The 16,438-nt window shown below is 55.4% G+C and overlaps 4 protein-coding genes across 4 annotated transcripts; 2 read left to right on the top strand and 2 right to left on the bottom strand.

Annotated features, from left to right (window-relative positions):
• Nucleotides 1–48: 48 nt before the first annotated feature.
• Nucleotides 49–5,752, top strand: CAOG_01557 (hypothetical protein). Its single transcript, XM_004364368.2, has 11 exons — nucleotides 49–93; nucleotides 330–456; nucleotides 637–1,285; nucleotides 1,372–1,598; nucleotides 1,699–2,280; nucleotides 2,435–3,397; nucleotides 3,550–3,891; nucleotides 4,002–4,178; nucleotides 4,260–4,434; nucleotides 4,514–4,716; nucleotides 4,847–5,752. The coding sequence occupies exons 1-11, from the start codon at nucleotides 89–91 to the stop codon at nucleotides 5,675–5,677; spliced, it is 4,281 nt and encodes a 1,426-aa protein (XP_004364425.2). The 5' UTR covers nucleotides 49–88; the 3' UTR covers nucleotides 5,678–5,752.
• A 45-nt stretch (nucleotides 5,753–5,797) lies between these two features.
• CAOG_01556 (GPI mannosyltransferase 3) lies at nucleotides 5,798–8,335 on the top strand. Its single transcript, XM_004364367.2, has 9 exons — nucleotides 5,798–6,040; nucleotides 6,180–6,306; nucleotides 6,475–6,585; nucleotides 6,661–6,803; nucleotides 6,900–7,046; nucleotides 7,135–7,526; nucleotides 7,650–7,875; nucleotides 7,954–8,116; nucleotides 8,212–8,335. The coding sequence occupies exons 1-9, from the start codon at nucleotides 5,880–5,882 to the stop codon at nucleotides 8,293–8,295; spliced, it is 1,554 nt and encodes a 517-aa protein (XP_004364424.1). The 5' UTR covers nucleotides 5,798–5,879; the 3' UTR covers nucleotides 8,296–8,335.
• A 43-nt stretch (nucleotides 8,336–8,378) lies between these two features.
• Nucleotides 8,379–13,430, bottom strand: CAOG_01555 (hypothetical protein; the record flags this gene model as incomplete). The annotated part of the gene is made up of 1 exon (XM_004364366.2): nucleotides 8,379–13,430. The coding sequence occupies one exon, from the start codon at nucleotides 13,428–13,430 to the stop codon at nucleotides 8,379–8,381; it is 5,052 nt and encodes a 1,683-aa protein (XP_004364423.2).
• A 194-nt stretch (nucleotides 13,431–13,624) lies between these two features.
• CAOG_01554 (cAMP-dependent protein kinase) lies at nucleotides 13,625–15,914 on the bottom strand. Its single transcript, XM_004364365.2, has 5 exons — nucleotides 15,318–15,914; nucleotides 14,909–15,172; nucleotides 14,516–14,789; nucleotides 14,287–14,364; nucleotides 13,625–14,187 (listed from the first exon to the last, which is right to left on the bottom strand). The coding sequence occupies exons 1-5, from the start codon at nucleotides 15,683–15,685 to the stop codon at nucleotides 14,062–14,064; spliced, it is 1,110 nt and encodes a 369-aa protein (XP_004364422.2). The 5' UTR covers nucleotides 15,686–15,914; the 3' UTR covers nucleotides 13,625–14,061.
• Nucleotides 15,915–16,438: the final 524 nt, after the last annotated feature.

The following is a 16,438-nucleotide window of genomic DNA, read 5'->3' as shown; positions in this document are numbered from 1 at the left end:
TTGCCTACCGACCTCGAGTGACTCGTCATCTCACTCTTCTCTTTGTTTCATTTTCCTTCTTGTTGTTGTGATCTGACAGTTCTTAAAAATGCCGTAAATGACCACTTGCTTCTTCAGCGATTTTCGCCGCTTCCCTCCCTCTCCTCTCCTCCCCATCGTGCTCGTCTGCCCGTAGCTCTCTAGTGTCACTCTCCGCAGTCTCTTCCATCACGCTATTTGCCACCAACGCTGTCTCCTTCCTGCCGATCGCAGCGTCGCTCACTTTGGTTTGCTGCTGTTTTGCTGCTTGATTTTCCCGCCAAAAAATCCACACTTTTTGTTCGACCAAGTGTTTCAATGCAGCCTCGTCGCAGCACGCGGGGCTCCTCGCCCGCGCCGCCGAGCCCCGCGGATGGCTCTCCAAGTCTGTCGTCGGCCAGTAGTGGTCGCTCGCGCGCCGCCCCGGTTGCTGCTGCGGTACGTGAACGCCGACATCTTCCCGCGCTTTTTTTTTTTATGGTTTTTTCCCCTTCTTGCTCGCCTGCAACTTGCGTTTCGAAAGCAAAAAAGCGGTCGGCAACTGTCGCGCTGCGTATTGGATGTTGCTGGACCACTCACCCGTTTTATATCATACACGTCCGGATTTGCAAAAACCAGGCCTCTGGCACGCCGCGAGCGAGCCCGCGAAGCCGACGAGCAGAGCACAGCGACAGCGAGTCAGACGACAGTCCGCCGACAGCCACCTCCGCCAGCAAGCATCGCGGCGCCCAACAGACAGCTACCAGCGCTAAGAAGACGACAACAACGCCTGTGGTGGCAGCGTCCAAGCGTGGCGGGGCTCGCGGTGCAGAACAACCGGACGAGCAAACGCCGTCGTTCGCCGGTGCAGCGATCGAGTCTCCTGCTCGCTCCAGTGGCCGCCGGTCTGTCACTCCAACAAGTGCGCTCGCAAGATCTGCGCCAAAACGTGGCGGTGGCAGCGATAGTAGCCCTGCATCCTCGCCCGCCACTCGGACGTCTTCTCGTGGTCGCTCTGTCAAACCAACAACATCGATTGCTGCCGACTCGGATGGCGATGATGACAACGACAACGGCAACAGCGATGACTCAGAGGCCGAGGCCTCAGAAAGCAGTGATGACATGGATGATTCCGACGACGACGCCTTTGCCTCCACAGCAGTCAAAAAGTCTCCGCGCAGTGCTCCCCGAAGCAGCCAGAAACCATCCTCCACCCCTGCATCCGCCGCCGCAACACCGTCTGGTCTACGCAAGAGTGGTTCTACGCGGCACGGTCGAGCTGGTAAAGGTGAGTGTCGTGTCGTCGTGTTGATGTTGATTTTTGGCCCAACTGAATCAACCTGGGCTGAATTCTGATCCCGCTATGCTTTGCAGCGTCCACCGCTCCGGCAGATGAAGCCGACGACGGCTCGTTGTACTTTATCGTCAAGGCGGGCGCCAGTGCGCTTCAAGCCGTCGCAGATGAGTGGATTGAGCGATATCGCCAAGACGCCCATGCTGCGCTGCTAGAGCTGGTGAACTTTGTGATCCGCTCATCAGGCTGTGTTCATCAGCTGTCTGCTCTTCAAGGCGCCGGCGGAGAGGACGATTTTGTCGTTTCGGTAAGAAGAAGATGAACATTGACAACAATTGCATTGTGACCAACTTCTCGACACTTTCGACTCACCTTCTTCTTCTCTACGCGACTCTACTCCTCATCAGTCTCTTCAAGAACTTGCGGAACGATTCGATAGCAATACCGGAGAGTACCCGCTGGCTGCCAGTGGCACAGAGTTTCGCCGCTTCAAGTCGGGCTTCCCGGACTTTCTTCATCGCATCTTCTCGCGATGCACAGGAGATTTGCTGCACGATCAAGCTCTGATTGACGTGGCCATCACATGGCTCAGTGCCTTGTCCACTGCGCACATTCGCGCCTTCCGTCACACGGCCACCGCGGCCTGCTTGGAGATTTGCTCGGCGCTGGTGACTGCGGTCAAGACAGTCCATGCCGCACTCGACAACAGCCAGCGCCAGCTCGAAACAGAGCGCTCCAAGCGCGGCGCGAACAGCTCGTCTGCCGCTCAGCTTGAGCGGCGGATTGAAAACTTTAACGCCGACATTGAGAAGCTCGAAGAATACATTAGCCAGCTGCTCCAGGGTGTCTTTGTGTTGCGTTACCGCGATACTTGCGCCGATATTCGTGCGCTCTGCGTGACGCAGCTGGGAGTGTGGATTATGGGCTACCCGTCCTACTTTTTGCGCGATACGCACACCAAGTATCTTGGCTGGACCTTGAATGATCAGGTAAGTCTGGGTCATTTATGCTCTCGTACCTATTGGCTGTGAAACGAGCTCTCTTGCTTTCTTCACTGCCTTGATTTTGTTATTTTATGTTATTTTTTATTTATTTTATTTTTTGCTTCTTGTCCTCTTGATTGTTCTGCTGCCCGACTTGTAGGTTGCGGCTCCCCGCTTGGCAACACTCAATGTGATTCACAAGCTGTACGAGAACAAGGACTTTGTTCCGCAGCTCGACAACTTTATCGAACGCTTCCGTGCACGCATTGTGGACATGTGCCAGGATGTTGATGAGCACGTTGCTGCCGCAGCCATCGAAGTCGCGCTGCTTTTGCTGCAAACCGGGGCGATTGGCAGCGAGGTGGAGCTGGTTGCCCGTCAAGTTCTCGCCGAAACAAAGTCAAACGGTCGCGCAGCGGGCAAGTTTGTCGAGCACCTGGTCTTCCACGTTCAGCTCCAGGCCGAGATGCAGCGATTGAGCGCGCACCCGTCCGATCCTCGTGCGTCGCTCCGACCCGCGAGCCTCAACCTGCTGCTTTTGATTGAGTTTGTGAAGTCCCTGTACGCATCGGTCGGGGAAACGGCTCGTGCAGGCTCCCCGTTCGCCCGTGACCAGGCTCTGGACACGACCTTCCTTGTCGAGCACCTGTTTGGCCCCGCTCAGGGCTTGCTCACCGACTGGGCTGCCATGACTGAGCTTCTGCTTGACGATGAAGACTCGAGTGAAACAGACGCAGCCGTGTCTGCAGCATCCCAACGACGTGCCGGTAAACGTCGAGGCAAATCCGCGACAGCGCCAGCCGGTGCTGCTGCTGGCGCTCGAAGCGAGAACAGTCTCCTCTCTGGAGACGACGAGGCGATCTTGGTGAGCCTGATGGTCAGCGCTGCTCGGCGGGCTGTCCACCAGTCCTCCGAGGGCGCGGCCCTCAAGACTGGTAAAAAGATGTCTGCCAAGGAGAAGGACTCGGTTACTCAGAGTGTTCAGCAAGTCACTACGCACTTTGCCAAAGTCCTCCCTCGACTTCTCGCGCGGTTTGGCTCCCAGCCGGCGGTGGTGGCCGACTTGCTCAGCATCGTCAAGTTGTTTGATCTCGAGCTCTATGGCGCGCAGCGCATGTCCTCGGTAGGTTTTCTTTTGCCTTCTTTTGACCAACCGTTGTCGTTGTTTGGTGCACTGATATTCTGAGCTGTTTTGGTTGGCGATTGTTTTTGGTGATTGGTTTTTTTTTGTTTTGCTGTTTGCCTGTCTCACGAAACACTGGTTGTTGCTTGCAGGCCATCGAGACACTGTCCAGACAAATCAGCGCGCTCGTGCTGCGCCTTGCGGATGAAAGCGCGATTGACGCCAGTGTGGAGGCGTTGGCATACTTGTCGTCGGACAAGCTCACATTCCGCTCTGTGATTGACAACGCCACCAAGGAAATTGGCGAGACCATTGTGGCCGCGCTCTTGGCAACCGACCCATCCACGGACTCTGGTGCCCTGCGCAACCACGTCCTTCGCGTCCGGAGCTTTTTCCAGCACTTTTCGACTCTGCCTCACGAGGGACTTTATGAGCATCTCGACGCGATTGCTGCCGCGTGTCGCAGCCGCTCTGATCCCTTGCCTGATGACGAGGTAAGTAATAGGAGTTGTTGTTGTTGCTTGAACACTTTTTTTTCTTCTTATTTCTCATGGTTTCTAATTTACTGCTTTGTCTCCGCCTCTCTTGTTGATTCTTCCATTAGGTCATTTTGTGTCAGGCATCGCGCGCGCTCTGCGTCACACTAGCGTGGCGAGCGCGTGCCATTTTCGATGGGCAGACTTCGCGCGCTGATCTCGGCCAGTTTGCGATGGACCGCGACGCGCTTTGGAAGGCTCTTTTGGAGATGGCTTGCGACAGCATTCCTATTGTGGCTTTGACGGTAACATACGGCATTGACGTTGTCGATCATGATCCCTTCGGCGTCTGACCCGAGGTTTTGGGGGTTGGTTCGCGACATTAGGGAATTTTGCAAGCTTGCTGGCTGATTCAGCTCTCCGCCATTCCTCTCGAGGGCAACCTGTCCCTTGCATTGGAGTTATCCCACGATGATCTGAAGCTCCTTGCGGACACCATCGAGTTGAATGTGCTGAAGAGTGCCACAGTCAGTGCTCTTGACGATGCGTCCGACAACGAAAGTAAGTTGGGCAGGGCAAATTGCTCCGCGACCCAAAAAAGGCAACAGTCTCACAGCCATGCCAATGCTCTGCTTGACAGAGGAACTTGCCCTCCTGCGTCGTCAAGTCCTCGGTGTATTTGGGAATCTGATCAAGTCGCAGTGCATCGACATCAAATGGCTGCATCGCGTGCTGCCCTACTACCTCTCGAGCGCTCCCGCCATTGCTGAAGTGATCAAGATGATGCTTTCGCGCGTCAAAGACATGGCAGTGCACGAGCCTGTCCTTCAAACCATCACTGTGGTATGCGGTCGAGATGTCAAAGTTGCTGCTTGTTGCTTTTTTTTTTTGCTTCTTTTTCTTTTCTTTTCTTTTTTTGGTGGATTCCTTGAGACTCATTGTCAACTATTGGTGGGTGTGTGTGCTCGCATAGGAATTTGGCAACATTTTGCAAAACTCGGCCTCAGAGATTACACCAGAAATGCTCGCGCCCTTGCGCGATCTCGCCCACCGACTCTCGTTGACATTTGGTGTCGACTCGAACCAGACAAAGACGCGCAAGGCTATTCTCAACATTCACGAGGCAGGCATTGGCTTTGTCCAGCGCTCTTGCTTTGACAGCGACCGGTCGCTCGCAGAGCCCCAGGCCTTGTTGTTTTTCACGGTTTTGCGCGAGTTTTCGTCTCGTCTCACTGCGCAAGATGCTGCGACCACGCTCGGGCATCTTGACGACATTTTTGGAGAGGCCGTCAACCAGTCCGAGGACGACGAGGCGTGGATTCCTTACTTGGAGTTCCGACACAACCTGCAGCTCAAGTCTGGACCCGCAGGAGCGAGCCTCGACATCTCGCAGTCCACTTCCACGCCCCGCGGTCGCTCGCAGCCATCCTTGTCGAATACCCCAACGCCGCGCAGCAGTCGTGGTGTGAAACGCCGTGGGGACGCTCTCGGTGCCGACGCCGCAAGCGACGAAGAAGATGAGGAGGACGACCGCGCAACCCCAACCCCATCGCGCTCGCGCGGTGCTGCAAAGGGGACGAAACACGGCGGATCTGCCAGCAAGGCACGTCGTCAGCAGCGTGCCCGTGACGATTACTCGGATGACGACTCGGATCAAGACGCCGAACCAATGAGCGAGCAAGACTCACAGGAGGTTTTGGACGCACCCGCGCCTCGCAGTGCGCAGAAGCGAGGTGCTTCGGCCTCCGCTCGCAAGAAGCTTCGTCTTGAAGACGAGGATGACTTGGAAGAGTTTGACGACTAGGTGCTGTTTGTCTGAGGATTTTTGTACTGTATTAGTTGTTGTTCTGATGCCTTGAAGTTAAAAAAATGTCAACGTTTCTGTTCGATTCGTCCATCAAGTCCACTCTATATTTTTTTCCTACAAACGTTTCTGTTTCGTGCTGGTTTTAGTCCATTTTTTTTCTTTGCAACCGACACTGCTTCGAGTGAGTGATTGGAGCGAGATGGCGACAATCTGGCGCGCGCACCATTCTCCGTGGCCGCGCCGGTCTGTCGTGGCTGCGATCGTCGTGTTCCGGCTCGTCAATGCGCTGTTGACTCAGACGTCGTTCGTGCCTGACGAGTACTGGCAATCGCTCGAAGTCGCGCATCGCTCCGTCTTTGGGTAGGATAGGATTGTTCGCGTCGAGATTTGCTGATGACGGCGAGTTGCTTGGAGCGATTCAGTCCACGCGACGATCGAGCGAAGCGTCCGACGACTGTGCACTCACAGTTTACACTATCCTTGGCTCACTTCAAATCAGGTATGGCTACTTGACGTGGGAGTGGACGGACGGCAAGCTGCGCGGATTCTTGCACCCTGCTGTGTTTGCTGCTCTCAACCTGCTCCTGCAGAAGCTGGCTCCAACAGAGTGGCTGCCAGAGTTAATTGTAGGGGTTTTTTCTTGGCTATGTGGCTGGCTGGAGAATGAAACAAAGGGCATGAGTGGGAAGAAGGATTGTGAATCTGGTTCTGAGATTCTGAAACTCCCTCTCCTCTTGTGGTGGTTGTTTCATCTCACACACAACAAAAAAACAATAACCATCTTCTTGGCGCAGGTGGTGGCTCCGCGCCTCTTGCAAGCCGTGATTGCGAGCGTGGGAGATTGCTACGTCTACCGGCTCGCATTCAAACTGTATGGAAATAGCCGGCGAGCTGCAAATCTGGCGGTAAATTTTGCTTTGGTCCGAAGATGTCAACGAGGATTATCCCTGTGCTTATTGCGGTTGTGGGACTCTGGTCAGCTTGTTTGTCATCTGACAGCATGGTTTGGATTTTACACAATGTGCCGAACTCTTTCCAACTCGATGGAAGCGGTGGGAACAGTCATTGCGCTGTACTACTGGCCGTTGCCATCGCCCTCCCAGCCTCTCCCAAAGGATATTGAGTATGTTGCGACACTGAGCACTCGATGGCCTGCCTGGCAGCACCAACCAAATTGTTTGGATGTATCTTCTCATTGTTTTGTTTGTCCCGCCGGTAGCTTTCACAAGGCCCTGGCAGCCGCGGCAGTCACCACCTTGCTGCGTCCGACAAGTGCCATCCTGTGGATTGTAGTGGTTCTCCATCACTTGTGGACCTTTCGCTTTGCTGGTTTCCTCCGATTGGTCAGCCAAGCGCTTGTGGTTGGGTAGGGTTCTTGCCAACCTTCTTTGCCTGTTTACTTCGTTCAAGGCTGGCGCTCATTTTTGACCTTGAAAATCAAACACTTCTCATAGAATGCTTGCACTCGGTGCGGCAACCGCCCTCGACTACATCTTTTACCAAGAGCTCGTCTTTGTTCAGCTCAACTTTCTGCGCTTCAACTTGCTCACGAACGCTGCCTCCTTTTATGGAGTTCATGCATGGCATTGGTACTGGTCGCAGGGTCTTCCCGCTGTGCAGGGGCCCCTCATTGTGCCCTTTGCTCGTGGGGCTTGGCTTTCTCTTTTCGACAAGTCGATGCGTCCAACCGACAAGGCAGCAAACCGCTGGCTGCTCCTCCTCATCACAGCCACGGTTGCAGCGCTTTCGTTGCAACCCCACAAAGAGTTTCGTTTCGTTCTTCCTCTCCTGCCGCTGGTTGCGTGTCTTTGTGGCAGCACTTTGGAACTGGCCCGGCCTCGCACGGGTAAGCGAGCACAGTCACGGTTTGTTTGTTGATCTTTTTTGTGCTCATGGCTTTCGTTTGGGGGGCTTTTCTTTTGTTTGGTTCACATGGTGTTGACCCACTGACTACTTTTGACAACGCTAGTCAAACTCTGCATTGCGTTCTTGGTTTTGGTGTCGGCACCACTGGCGCTGTACACGAGCCTGGTGCACCAGCGAGGGACGATTGACGTGATGCAAGAGCTACGGACTGAAGCCTCACAGGGGCGGGTGTCTCATGTGCTCTTCCTCATGCCCTGTCACTCTACGCCATACTACAGTCATCTGCACTTTGAGAATGTCTCAATGTCGTTCCTCGAATGTCCACCTCCGTAAGGCTACTGGTTTCCGTATTTTTGTGCTTCACAAGCTATGGCTGGTACTTACCCTGCTTTTCTGGTGTGTATCAGACAATTTGGGCGCAATGAAGTTGCCGCCTTTTACGAAAATCCGTTGCTGCATTTGCAAAACCAATTCGACGCCGCAGGCTTCGTGCCTCCATCTCACATTGTGCTGTTTGACAGCCTCTTCCCAGACATTGAACCATTTTTGTTTGTGCGAAACTATTCGTTGGTAAGGCAGGACGACTTGCTGCGGGGGGGGGGGAATGGGCGCATATTTTGATGAGGCGTTTGTAGGATATTCACCCGACACTTTGTTGGCAACAGATGAAGGAATTATTTCACGCGCATATCGTAACAGAAGATCATGTCGGAGGGAAGGTGATGATCTTTTCGTCAAAGCTAGCATAATGCTCCAGAATTCAATACATTCGTTTAATGAAAACAACGCAAAAAAAGGATTGGTTGAGCAACAACCTGCAAGAGAAAGGCACTCAAGACAGATCAAGAGCGGAGCGCGCCATAGTTTGCTTGAGAGCCGAGGCAGAGAAAGCCTGGAAACAGCGCATAATGTACGGGAGGAAGACTTGCATCGAGCCGTGCGCAGGCAAGAGGGGCAAGAACTTGCCCGGTTCAAGTGTTGCAGACAGATGTTCGAGCATGGAAAAGTACGAAGTCACCAGCACAGCACGATGGAGCTCAGAGTCGCAGAGATTGGCAGCCTCGAGGTGCGTCTCTGCAGGCAGGTTTCCTGAAGTGTCGGCTGGTTGCTGCTTGCCTTGTTGCTGGCGATTGGAGCCGGCCGACAAGGCATCGTCTGTTGGGGAATCGGATCCAAAAGACGCAGCAATGGCCGAGATGGCAGCAAGCATCCGCTCAAGGGCATGTTGCCAGTCGCTCAAATCGGTCGCAAACAACTTGAGGTAGTCAGTGAGGAAGGACGGACAAAATCGAATGACATGGCTGACAGCGACATCCAGCTGTCCGACCAAGGGCAGGCACAACAAGTCGAATTGCAGGCGGCCGCGCAAGGAGAGCGAGGAGATGCCTGTGAGCATGGTGTTGCCCTTGAGATCGGCGGCGCCTTCCGCGCGCTGCCAGGTCGGAATGCTGTGGTGCCGAACCAGAGCGAGGAGCGCACGTGCCACATTGGGGGTAATTTGTCGGTGCGTCATGAGGGTGAGCGTCTTCGTGACGAGCGACTCCACATCCCAAACAGCGTTCTGCGCATCCTGCTGCGGCATGATGGGATGGAGCTGTTCGAGTGCTGTTTGCTGTTCGAGCGGCTTGTTGGGCTGGTGCGAACGGGCGATTGCTGCAGAGAGCTGCTCCAGGTAGAGATACAAGAGCGTCATAAAGTAGGGCAGGGACACATCGAGCGCAGAGCCAATCGGCGGGGGACCGGTGAGGTCGGCGTCGCTTTCCGGACTCAGATAAAGGGGCAGCGACGTCGATGCAAGAATGGTCGGCAGCATCGCCTCGAGGTAGGACATGACGAGCTGGCGCGTCTCAACATCGTCGCAGTCCAGAAGAACCGGGTGCTGCGGTACCGCACTTGTTGCCAGCAAGCGTGGAATGGCCTTGCCCGCATGGTCAAGCGAAACATAGGTACGAAGCATGGCGAGGGCGTCGGCAAGCGAAATGCGCGTCCCGAGACGCAGCAGGGTCTCCAACAGAGTGTTGGGCAGCTCGCGGCGAAGCAAATGGCCCAGAGCCACCGTCTCGCGTTGCTGACTTAGTGCCATGGAAAGCTCGACCGAGGGGTGACGCACAACGGAGGCAATGTAAGTCAGGGGATTGTCGTCGATGGTGGCCGCGGCAGAGGCAGTCGGCTCAGCGGCAGACCCGGCGCTGGCGGCCGATGTGCTCTTCCGACGTGCTGCCGACGATGACACTGCTGGCGCGCAAATGGGTTGCCAGAGCAACTCTGGGCGGGCCACCAGCATTGTGATGAGATACTCGCGGTCGAGGGACATTAGAGTTTTGCGAGCGGGCTCCCAACGGCCCAAGGCCAGATGAAGCGACGCGACAGCGAACGTGTCTTGCCGCGTGAGTGCCATGTAGTTCTGGATGATGACTGGCTGTTGGTGCGCCTGACTGGCCTGCTGGCCTTGGCTGGCACCCTGGCTGGAAGTCAGCGCGCTGAGCGGGACGTGTTGGGCGCGCCGGGCAATCACGTCCTCCAACAGGCGAAGCGCATAGGTGGGCGAAAAGCGGCACAGCGAGTGCAAGCGCGAGTCTAGCAGCAGCCTAGACAGGAGCGTCGGAGCCGCATGCCGATAGATGCACAGAATGCGGTTGCCGAGGGACGCGCTTTCCATGTCGCTTTGAACTGAGGAAGAGGACGCCAAGCGGGCAAGCAAGCTGGCCACAATCGGAAAGCGCTCCATCAGTTGAGCGTGCGAAAGCCTGGAGTTGGCACCTGTGCCAGCAGCGCCAGCCACGAGACTGACGCCTTCCGATGCAGTGGACAAGAGAACGTGATTAAAGTATTCCACCGCCGCCAAGGCCTGCTGCGAGCCAGCATCCACAAAGTAATCCTGCTCGCCAGTGCTGCTTGCCAGCTCTGGTAGCATGAGGCGTAAAATGTGCGACATGGGGACTTCCGACATGGCATAGTAGCGCGCGCCACGCAGATAATCGGGGTTGATCAGGTCGGTAAAGTACTTGCCAAGCAGCGCAGCGGCCGCACGCAACAAGGCGTCCAGCTGGACCATTGTATTGTTGTCAGCAGTAGCGTCGGATGGAGGAGCGAGCTGAGAGTGCGCCGCGCTGCTCGAGCTGCGCGAGCGGGACGACCCAACAACAACAGCTGGCTGCGGGGTGACATCCAAGCTATCAAGGCTGTCGAACGACCCGTGGCGACCCAGAATGCAGAATGGCCGCGTTGTCGATGTGGTCTGAGGACGTCGGAAGCGCAAAGAAGCGCCAGCCTGCAACAAGAGGAAGCCCTCGAGAAGAAGCTGGTGGTAAAACCGGGCGTTGCTCTGAAGATAGGATGATGCGCTGGTGGTCATCTCGGTGTACAGCTCGGGCAACTTGGTCATGTGCAGAATGTAGACATTCCAGCTGCAGTCACGCGTCGCGCGCGGAGCTCCTGTTGGGGCGATCGAAGCACGCGAGGATCTCGAGTGCTTTTCGGCCTCCAGCCGCGAGGATCCCGTGTTCATTTTGGATAGAACGACGACAGAGTGGTCGGTCGACACGACTGCGCGAAGTCCAATGAACGGGTTGAGGCCGAGAAGACACACGTCGGGCACAGTGGGCTCGCGATGGCGAACCCACGAACTGCGCAGCGTATACGTCTCCAGGCCGGTTTCGGCGATTGCGTGCAAGAAGAGAGAGCTAATGTGCACACGAGAAACATTGCTCGTGTACGAGTACGCACAGATCAGGCCCGGTTGCGCGAGATCAAACAAGTGGCCTTGTCGTGCTTCAGAAATAAAGCAGCGCAGCCCTGCGATCGAATCATCCGCGAGCGCTGAAGCAGAAATCAGCGTTGAGACAGTGCCGTGTCCATGGGCAACGGCCCCAACCTGCGGCGATCGCCCTGCAGTTTTGGCCGACAACGGGGAAGCATTTCCAAGCACGAGGCCCGACGCCGGATTGGTCGATGAAATGCTGGCGGAGGTGCCGGACATGCTGCGTCCGTATTCGGGCAGCAAGGCTAGCGAGTGCAGACGAGCATCGGCAGAAAATCGCTTGTGTAAGAGCAAGACACATTGCCGCAAGACAAACCCAAGTGTCGTGGCACTGGGGACCACAGTGACGCCGTGATCACTGATCACACGAGGTCCCAGATGCTCAAAGGTGTCGAGTCGCGGACCACGCGTGAATCCAGCGTTCGCCAACACGACCGAGGCAGCTGGGGAATTTGGCGACGACGACGACGACGACGATGGACTTGAGCCGCTCGAATCGCCTGTTGAAGGAAGTAGCATCACCTGGTGACGCTGCTGAGCAGTGCCGGAAGCGTCAAAGTCGCATTGGGAATAGTGCACGTCGACGATCGGCGCAGTCGGCGCAGTGGTCTCGGCGCTCTCCAAGGCAAGCGACATGGCGAGCAGGGGTGCCAACGGCGTTGGTGCTGAAGATGTGGTCGGCGGCTGGCCACCTGGAGCCGCGGAAGATCCTGTCGAGTCGAGGGACAGATGCGAAGCGGATTTGGAAACTCCGCTGCTTCCAAATGGCAAGCTGGGGGGAGCGGCCGACGGAAGAGCCGCGGACGCGGGAATGGACTGCACACGACGCCGCTCGAGGTCGAGTCGCAGTACTTTCACCTCTGCATTGGAAGCATAGGCAAGCGTATCGCCGGAAATGGCGAGCGAAGAGATTGTCCACCGAGACTCGATTGTCAGAACATGAAGCAGACGAGGCGGGCGCGCCAGTCCTCGGAGTAGTGAAGGTGCGGCGGCGCGGCTGCCACGACTGTGGCTGCGCGCACGTGGCTGGTGCTGCGGAAGAGCAGCATACTCGGCAGAATCCATGGGAACCGTGTCAGCAGGAATCGCGGCAAAAACGCTGATGGTTGAGCCTGCCGCGATGGCAACGTGACCCATCGTTGAGCACGTTGCGATGGCGCGCATCACAGACTGCACTGATGCCGCGATGGCAGACGCTGGATTCGCGACGCTCCCGGCAATGCTGCTGGCGCCAAGGCCTCCCACGGACGACGAAGTGTTGAACGTTGACGAGGACATGGTGGTCGACGCCAGCGACGCCGAGGTCGTAGCAGGTGTGCTGCCGGTTGTTCCACTCGTGGTGGGCGTTGTTGTCGTGAAGGTTGAGGAGGCCAGCGTGCGGACGTCTGGGAAGGACTCGTAGCCCTGCACGGGCTGGTTGGCGTGCTGCGCAGCACCCTCGCCCTCGCTCATCACGTTTGAGGCGTTCGTGGTGTGGTGCTTGAGCGGATGGATGCCATCGCGCCAGCCAGTGTACAGCCTGGCCTCGATTGTGTACGTCGTGACGCTCGTTGCTGACGCTCGCGCAGACGGGGGCGCTGGCGCCAAAACCTCGGTTGTTGTCAGCTCGACCGTCAGCACAGCATCGAGTGCAGCCACATACAGCAGCTTGAGGATGCGTGGCGAGACTGTCCAGAATTCGATCGCCACCAGCGGTGCTCGGGGTGGGCCTGCAGCACCAGAAGCGGAGGCAGCATCATTATTGGGATTGTTGGGTTCTGCGGCGTTCGATCCAGCGCGGGTTTGCCTGCTTGATCCTGATCCTGATCCAGCAGCATTGGCAGCATTGGCAGCAGCAGCAGCAGCAGCATTGGCAGCAGCGGCGGCGGCGGCAGTCGTAGGGGTGGCGGTGGACAAGTCGTCGTCGTCTTGTGACTGCTCGGTCGCGAATGCTTGGCCCTGCGCCTGTGCCTGTGCGTGCGCCTGGGCCTGACGATCGGGATGGATGTCAAACGCCTGGATGCGGCCGTCCTTGAGCGCAACGAGCAGCACGTCGCCGTCGGCAGACGCAATTTGGACGGGCTCAACGTCCGGCGCAAGCACCTGCTCACCAGCAAACAGCTGGAACAGGAAGACCTTGACCATTCGGAGTGGAGCTGGAGCTGGAGCTGGTGTGAAGAAGAGATGGCGCGCTGATTAACGCAACGGCAAAACACGGGGAAAGTGCGCACAACGAGCGAAAGGGACAGCGCGAAACGAGAAGGAGCAGCAGCAAATTCAATGGAAAGTCAACGGATAGAAGGAAAAAAAAAACTGAGAAAGCAGATTTGGAAAATGAGGGGGAAGGGGAAAATGGTTTGTGTTAGGTTTTGGACAACGCAACAACCAGCGGTCACAAAGGCACAGCAACAACAACAACAACGACGACAACAACAACGACAACAAACAAACGGAGACCAGTCAAATGGCACATCCAAACACAAAAACTTCAAAGCAGAATGTGCACAAGTCACTGGGAGAGTTTAAAAAAACAACAACCCTTCTCAGGGGGGAAAACTCAACAGCACAGAAAAGAAACGGGGGTCGTGGGATTGGCAAACCGGAAAGAAAGGCGCCGGATAACAGAAAAGAAAAAAAAGGCGGTTCAACAACGAGGCGAGCGACAGTAATAAGAGAGAGAGAGAGAGAGAGAAAAAAAAAAGACGTTGAGTGGAATAGTGTGGCGCTCGTCGCATCTGGCAGCACTCGGCAGGTTTGTTGAAAGGCAAGGCCCTCCTTAAAAGTCCTTGAATAGCGCCTTGAACGGATCCACGGATGGAGTGCTAAACTCGTCAATGGCCTCTGGGTATTTCTCAAAGTTTCGCGTGTCACCATCATGCGCCATTTCAGGGATGATTGGTGCCTGGAACAGTCATCGCAAAGTCCAAAGTCAGCCAACAAAGTCAACAAAGCTGCCAAACACATTCCACCAAGAGCATGAGGACGATCGCATTCGACGCACCGGTACTTGTCGGTTGTATAATGCGAGCCAATCAATGCCTTTAAACCATTTGGCCTTCTTGACATCATCAGCCCCCGCCTAGAGTGAAGACACACACAAAAGCAACAATCAAATGAAAAAAAAAAACAGTCAGCGCCGAAGGAACAAACGAGTGCAACTCTCTCCGACCTCAAAGTAGAGGAGAAGGACTGCTATTGAGACCAACGATACGCAAGCTAGCTAGCTGTACCTTAAGGTTACCAAGTCGCTTGGTGCGATCGGCTGTGAGCAACTTCTTGACCAGATCCTTCGCCGGAGGCTCGAAATGTGGAGGGAAGGCCACTTTGCCGGCCAGGATCTTCTCGTAGATGCCGAATGGATTGTCATCAAAGAAAGGTGGGTAGCCAGCCAGCATTTCGAAAATTAGAATGCCCAGCGCCCACCAATCGACGGCCTTGCCGTGGCCCTTGCTTTGAATGATTTCGGGAGCCAGGTACTCGGGGGTGCCGCACAGTGTCCAGGTTCTAACGAGCGTTGGAGATTTTGGGGGGGGGGGGAGGAAATGCGCAGTGAGAGAATTCGCGTGTGTCCTAGCAACAACGGCGGGAAACCAGAGCACACAATAGACGAAATCCACACATACCTGTCTTCCACTTTCTTTGCAAAACCAAAATCGGTAATCTTAATGTGCCCCTGCGTGTTGAGCAGCAAATTCTCGGGCTTGAGATCGCGATAGATGATGTCGAGGCTATGGAGATACTCGATGGCGAGTACTATTTCGGCGCTGTAGAAGCGCGTCATGTCGTTTGTAAACTTGACGGCTCGTCGCAGGTGCGAGAAGAGCTCGCCACCGCAAATGTACTCGAGCAGCATGTACAAGTTGCGGTCGTCCTGGAACGTGCAGTATCTGCAGAAAAGAAGGAAACGCGGAGAGAGCAAGAGTTTGGCGATTGATTTCGCGAGTGTGATGAGTGAAGCGTGCTCTGCTATCGCAACAAGGGAACGTGATCATGAACGATAATGACGAGGATGACGACGACGACGAAACTCACAGATTCACAATGAAGGGATGGTTGATGGCGCAGAGAATGTCCTTCTCGGACTGAATGTGCTCGACTTGCTTGAGACGGACGACCTCGACCTTTTTCAAGACCTTCATGGCGTAAAAGTTCTTGTTGCCCTTGTCTCGGGAGAGGTAGACGCGGCCGAACGTGCCCGTGCCGAGCGTCTCGAGGAGCTCGAAATCGGCGAGCGACTTTTTGCCCAGCGTTCCAGCAGCGGGCGCGCCTGCAGGCGGCAGCGGTGCGTGCGCAGCCGAGCCCGAGTCTTCGCTGTCCTCCGAGCCTCCCGATGCAGTCGGCGCGTTCTCGCTCTCGAGGCCCTTGGCAATATCCTTCCCCTTCTTCTTAAAGAACGACATTGGAGAGAAAGAGGAGAAAAAGATGAAAAACAATCAACAGATACACAGCGAACGAGCGAGCGAACGGACGGACGGACGGACGGACGAAGGGAAGGGAACGAACTGTCAAAAAACAAGGCAATGGTCAAACGAAAAATGACATGGGGTGAGCAAACGACACGAGCACAGCGACGAAAACGCATCAGCGAAAAAAAAAAAGAAAAAAAAAAAGTAAAAGCCAAAACAAAAACCATTATTATTGAAAAAAAAAAAAAAAAAAAAAAAAAGACACTGCGAAATATGACACTACTGGAAAAAAAAAAAAAAAACGATTGAAAAAATGGCAAGCGATTGAAGGATTGCATTGAGTCGTGTGCGCCCTTCCCCGCCCCTTCGCTGGTTGGAGACACCCGACTCCCATTTGCCATCGAGCGTCTTGGGGGGTTCTCCTTCCTGCTCCCCCCGTCGCCCCCTTTCTCCCCGTGCGCCCTTGCGAATGAACGACTGGGCAAAAAAAAAAAAAAAAAAAAAGCTTTGAAATCTGAAGGGAAAAAAAAAAAAAAAAAAAAAGAGGCAGCGATTCGGTTGCGACAACGCACAGGGTGAGGAACAAGCAACAGGACACGAGCGTCATGGAAGGAGAAGAGAGGAGAGCAACGTGAACGAATTCCCCAGTCTGCTCGGGAAAGAGGCGCCCCGCAGCCAATGCAGCCAACGCAACCAGTCTCACCCAAAAACGAAAAAACGAAAAAAAAAAAAAAAAAAAAGCAGGAA

This window comes from Capsaspora owczarzaki, assembly GCF_000151315.2.
Source record: "Capsaspora owczarzaki ATCC 30864 unplaced genomic scaffold supercont2.2, whole genome shotgun sequence".
NCBI lineage: Eukaryota > Filasterea > Ministeriida > Capsasporidae > Capsaspora > Capsaspora owczarzaki.
Note: the sequence above shows the minus strand (reverse complement) of the source record. Positions and strands in the feature narration are given on the sequence as shown.

Coding starts and splice junctions, on each gene's coding strand:
- CAOG_01557 (XM_004364368.2), top strand. Junction 3,398..3,549: donor GCGCGCAGCGCATGTCCTCG/GTAGGTTTTCTT, acceptor TGTTGCTTGCAG/GCCATCGAGACACTGTCCAG. Junction 3,892..4,001: donor ATCCCTTGCCTGATGACGAG/GTAAGTAATAGG, acceptor TTCTTCCATTAG/GTCATTTTGTGTCAGGCATC.
- CAOG_01556 (XM_004364367.2), top strand. CDS start 5,880: ATGGCGACAATCTGGCGCGCGCACCATTCTCCGTGGCCGCGCCGGTCT. Junction 6,041..6,179: donor GCGCATCGCTCCGTCTTTGG/GTAGGATAGGAT, acceptor ACTTCAAATCAG/GTATGGCTACTTGACGTGGG. Junction 7,527..7,649: donor ACTGGCCCGGCCTCGCACGG/GTAAGCGAGCAC, acceptor TGACAACGCTAG/TCAAACTCTGCATTGCGTTC.
- CAOG_01554 (XM_004364365.2), bottom strand. CDS start 15,685: ATGTCGTTCTTTAAGAAGAAGGGGAAGGATATTGCCAAGGGCCTCGAG. Junction 14,790..14,908: donor GCAAAGAAAGTGGAAGACAG/GTATGTGTGGAT, acceptor AACGCTCGTTAG/AACCTGGACACTGTGCGGCA. Junction 14,365..14,515: donor AGCGACTTGGTAACCTTAAG/GTACAGCTAGCT, acceptor TCTTCACTCTAG/GCGGGGGCTGATGATGTCAA.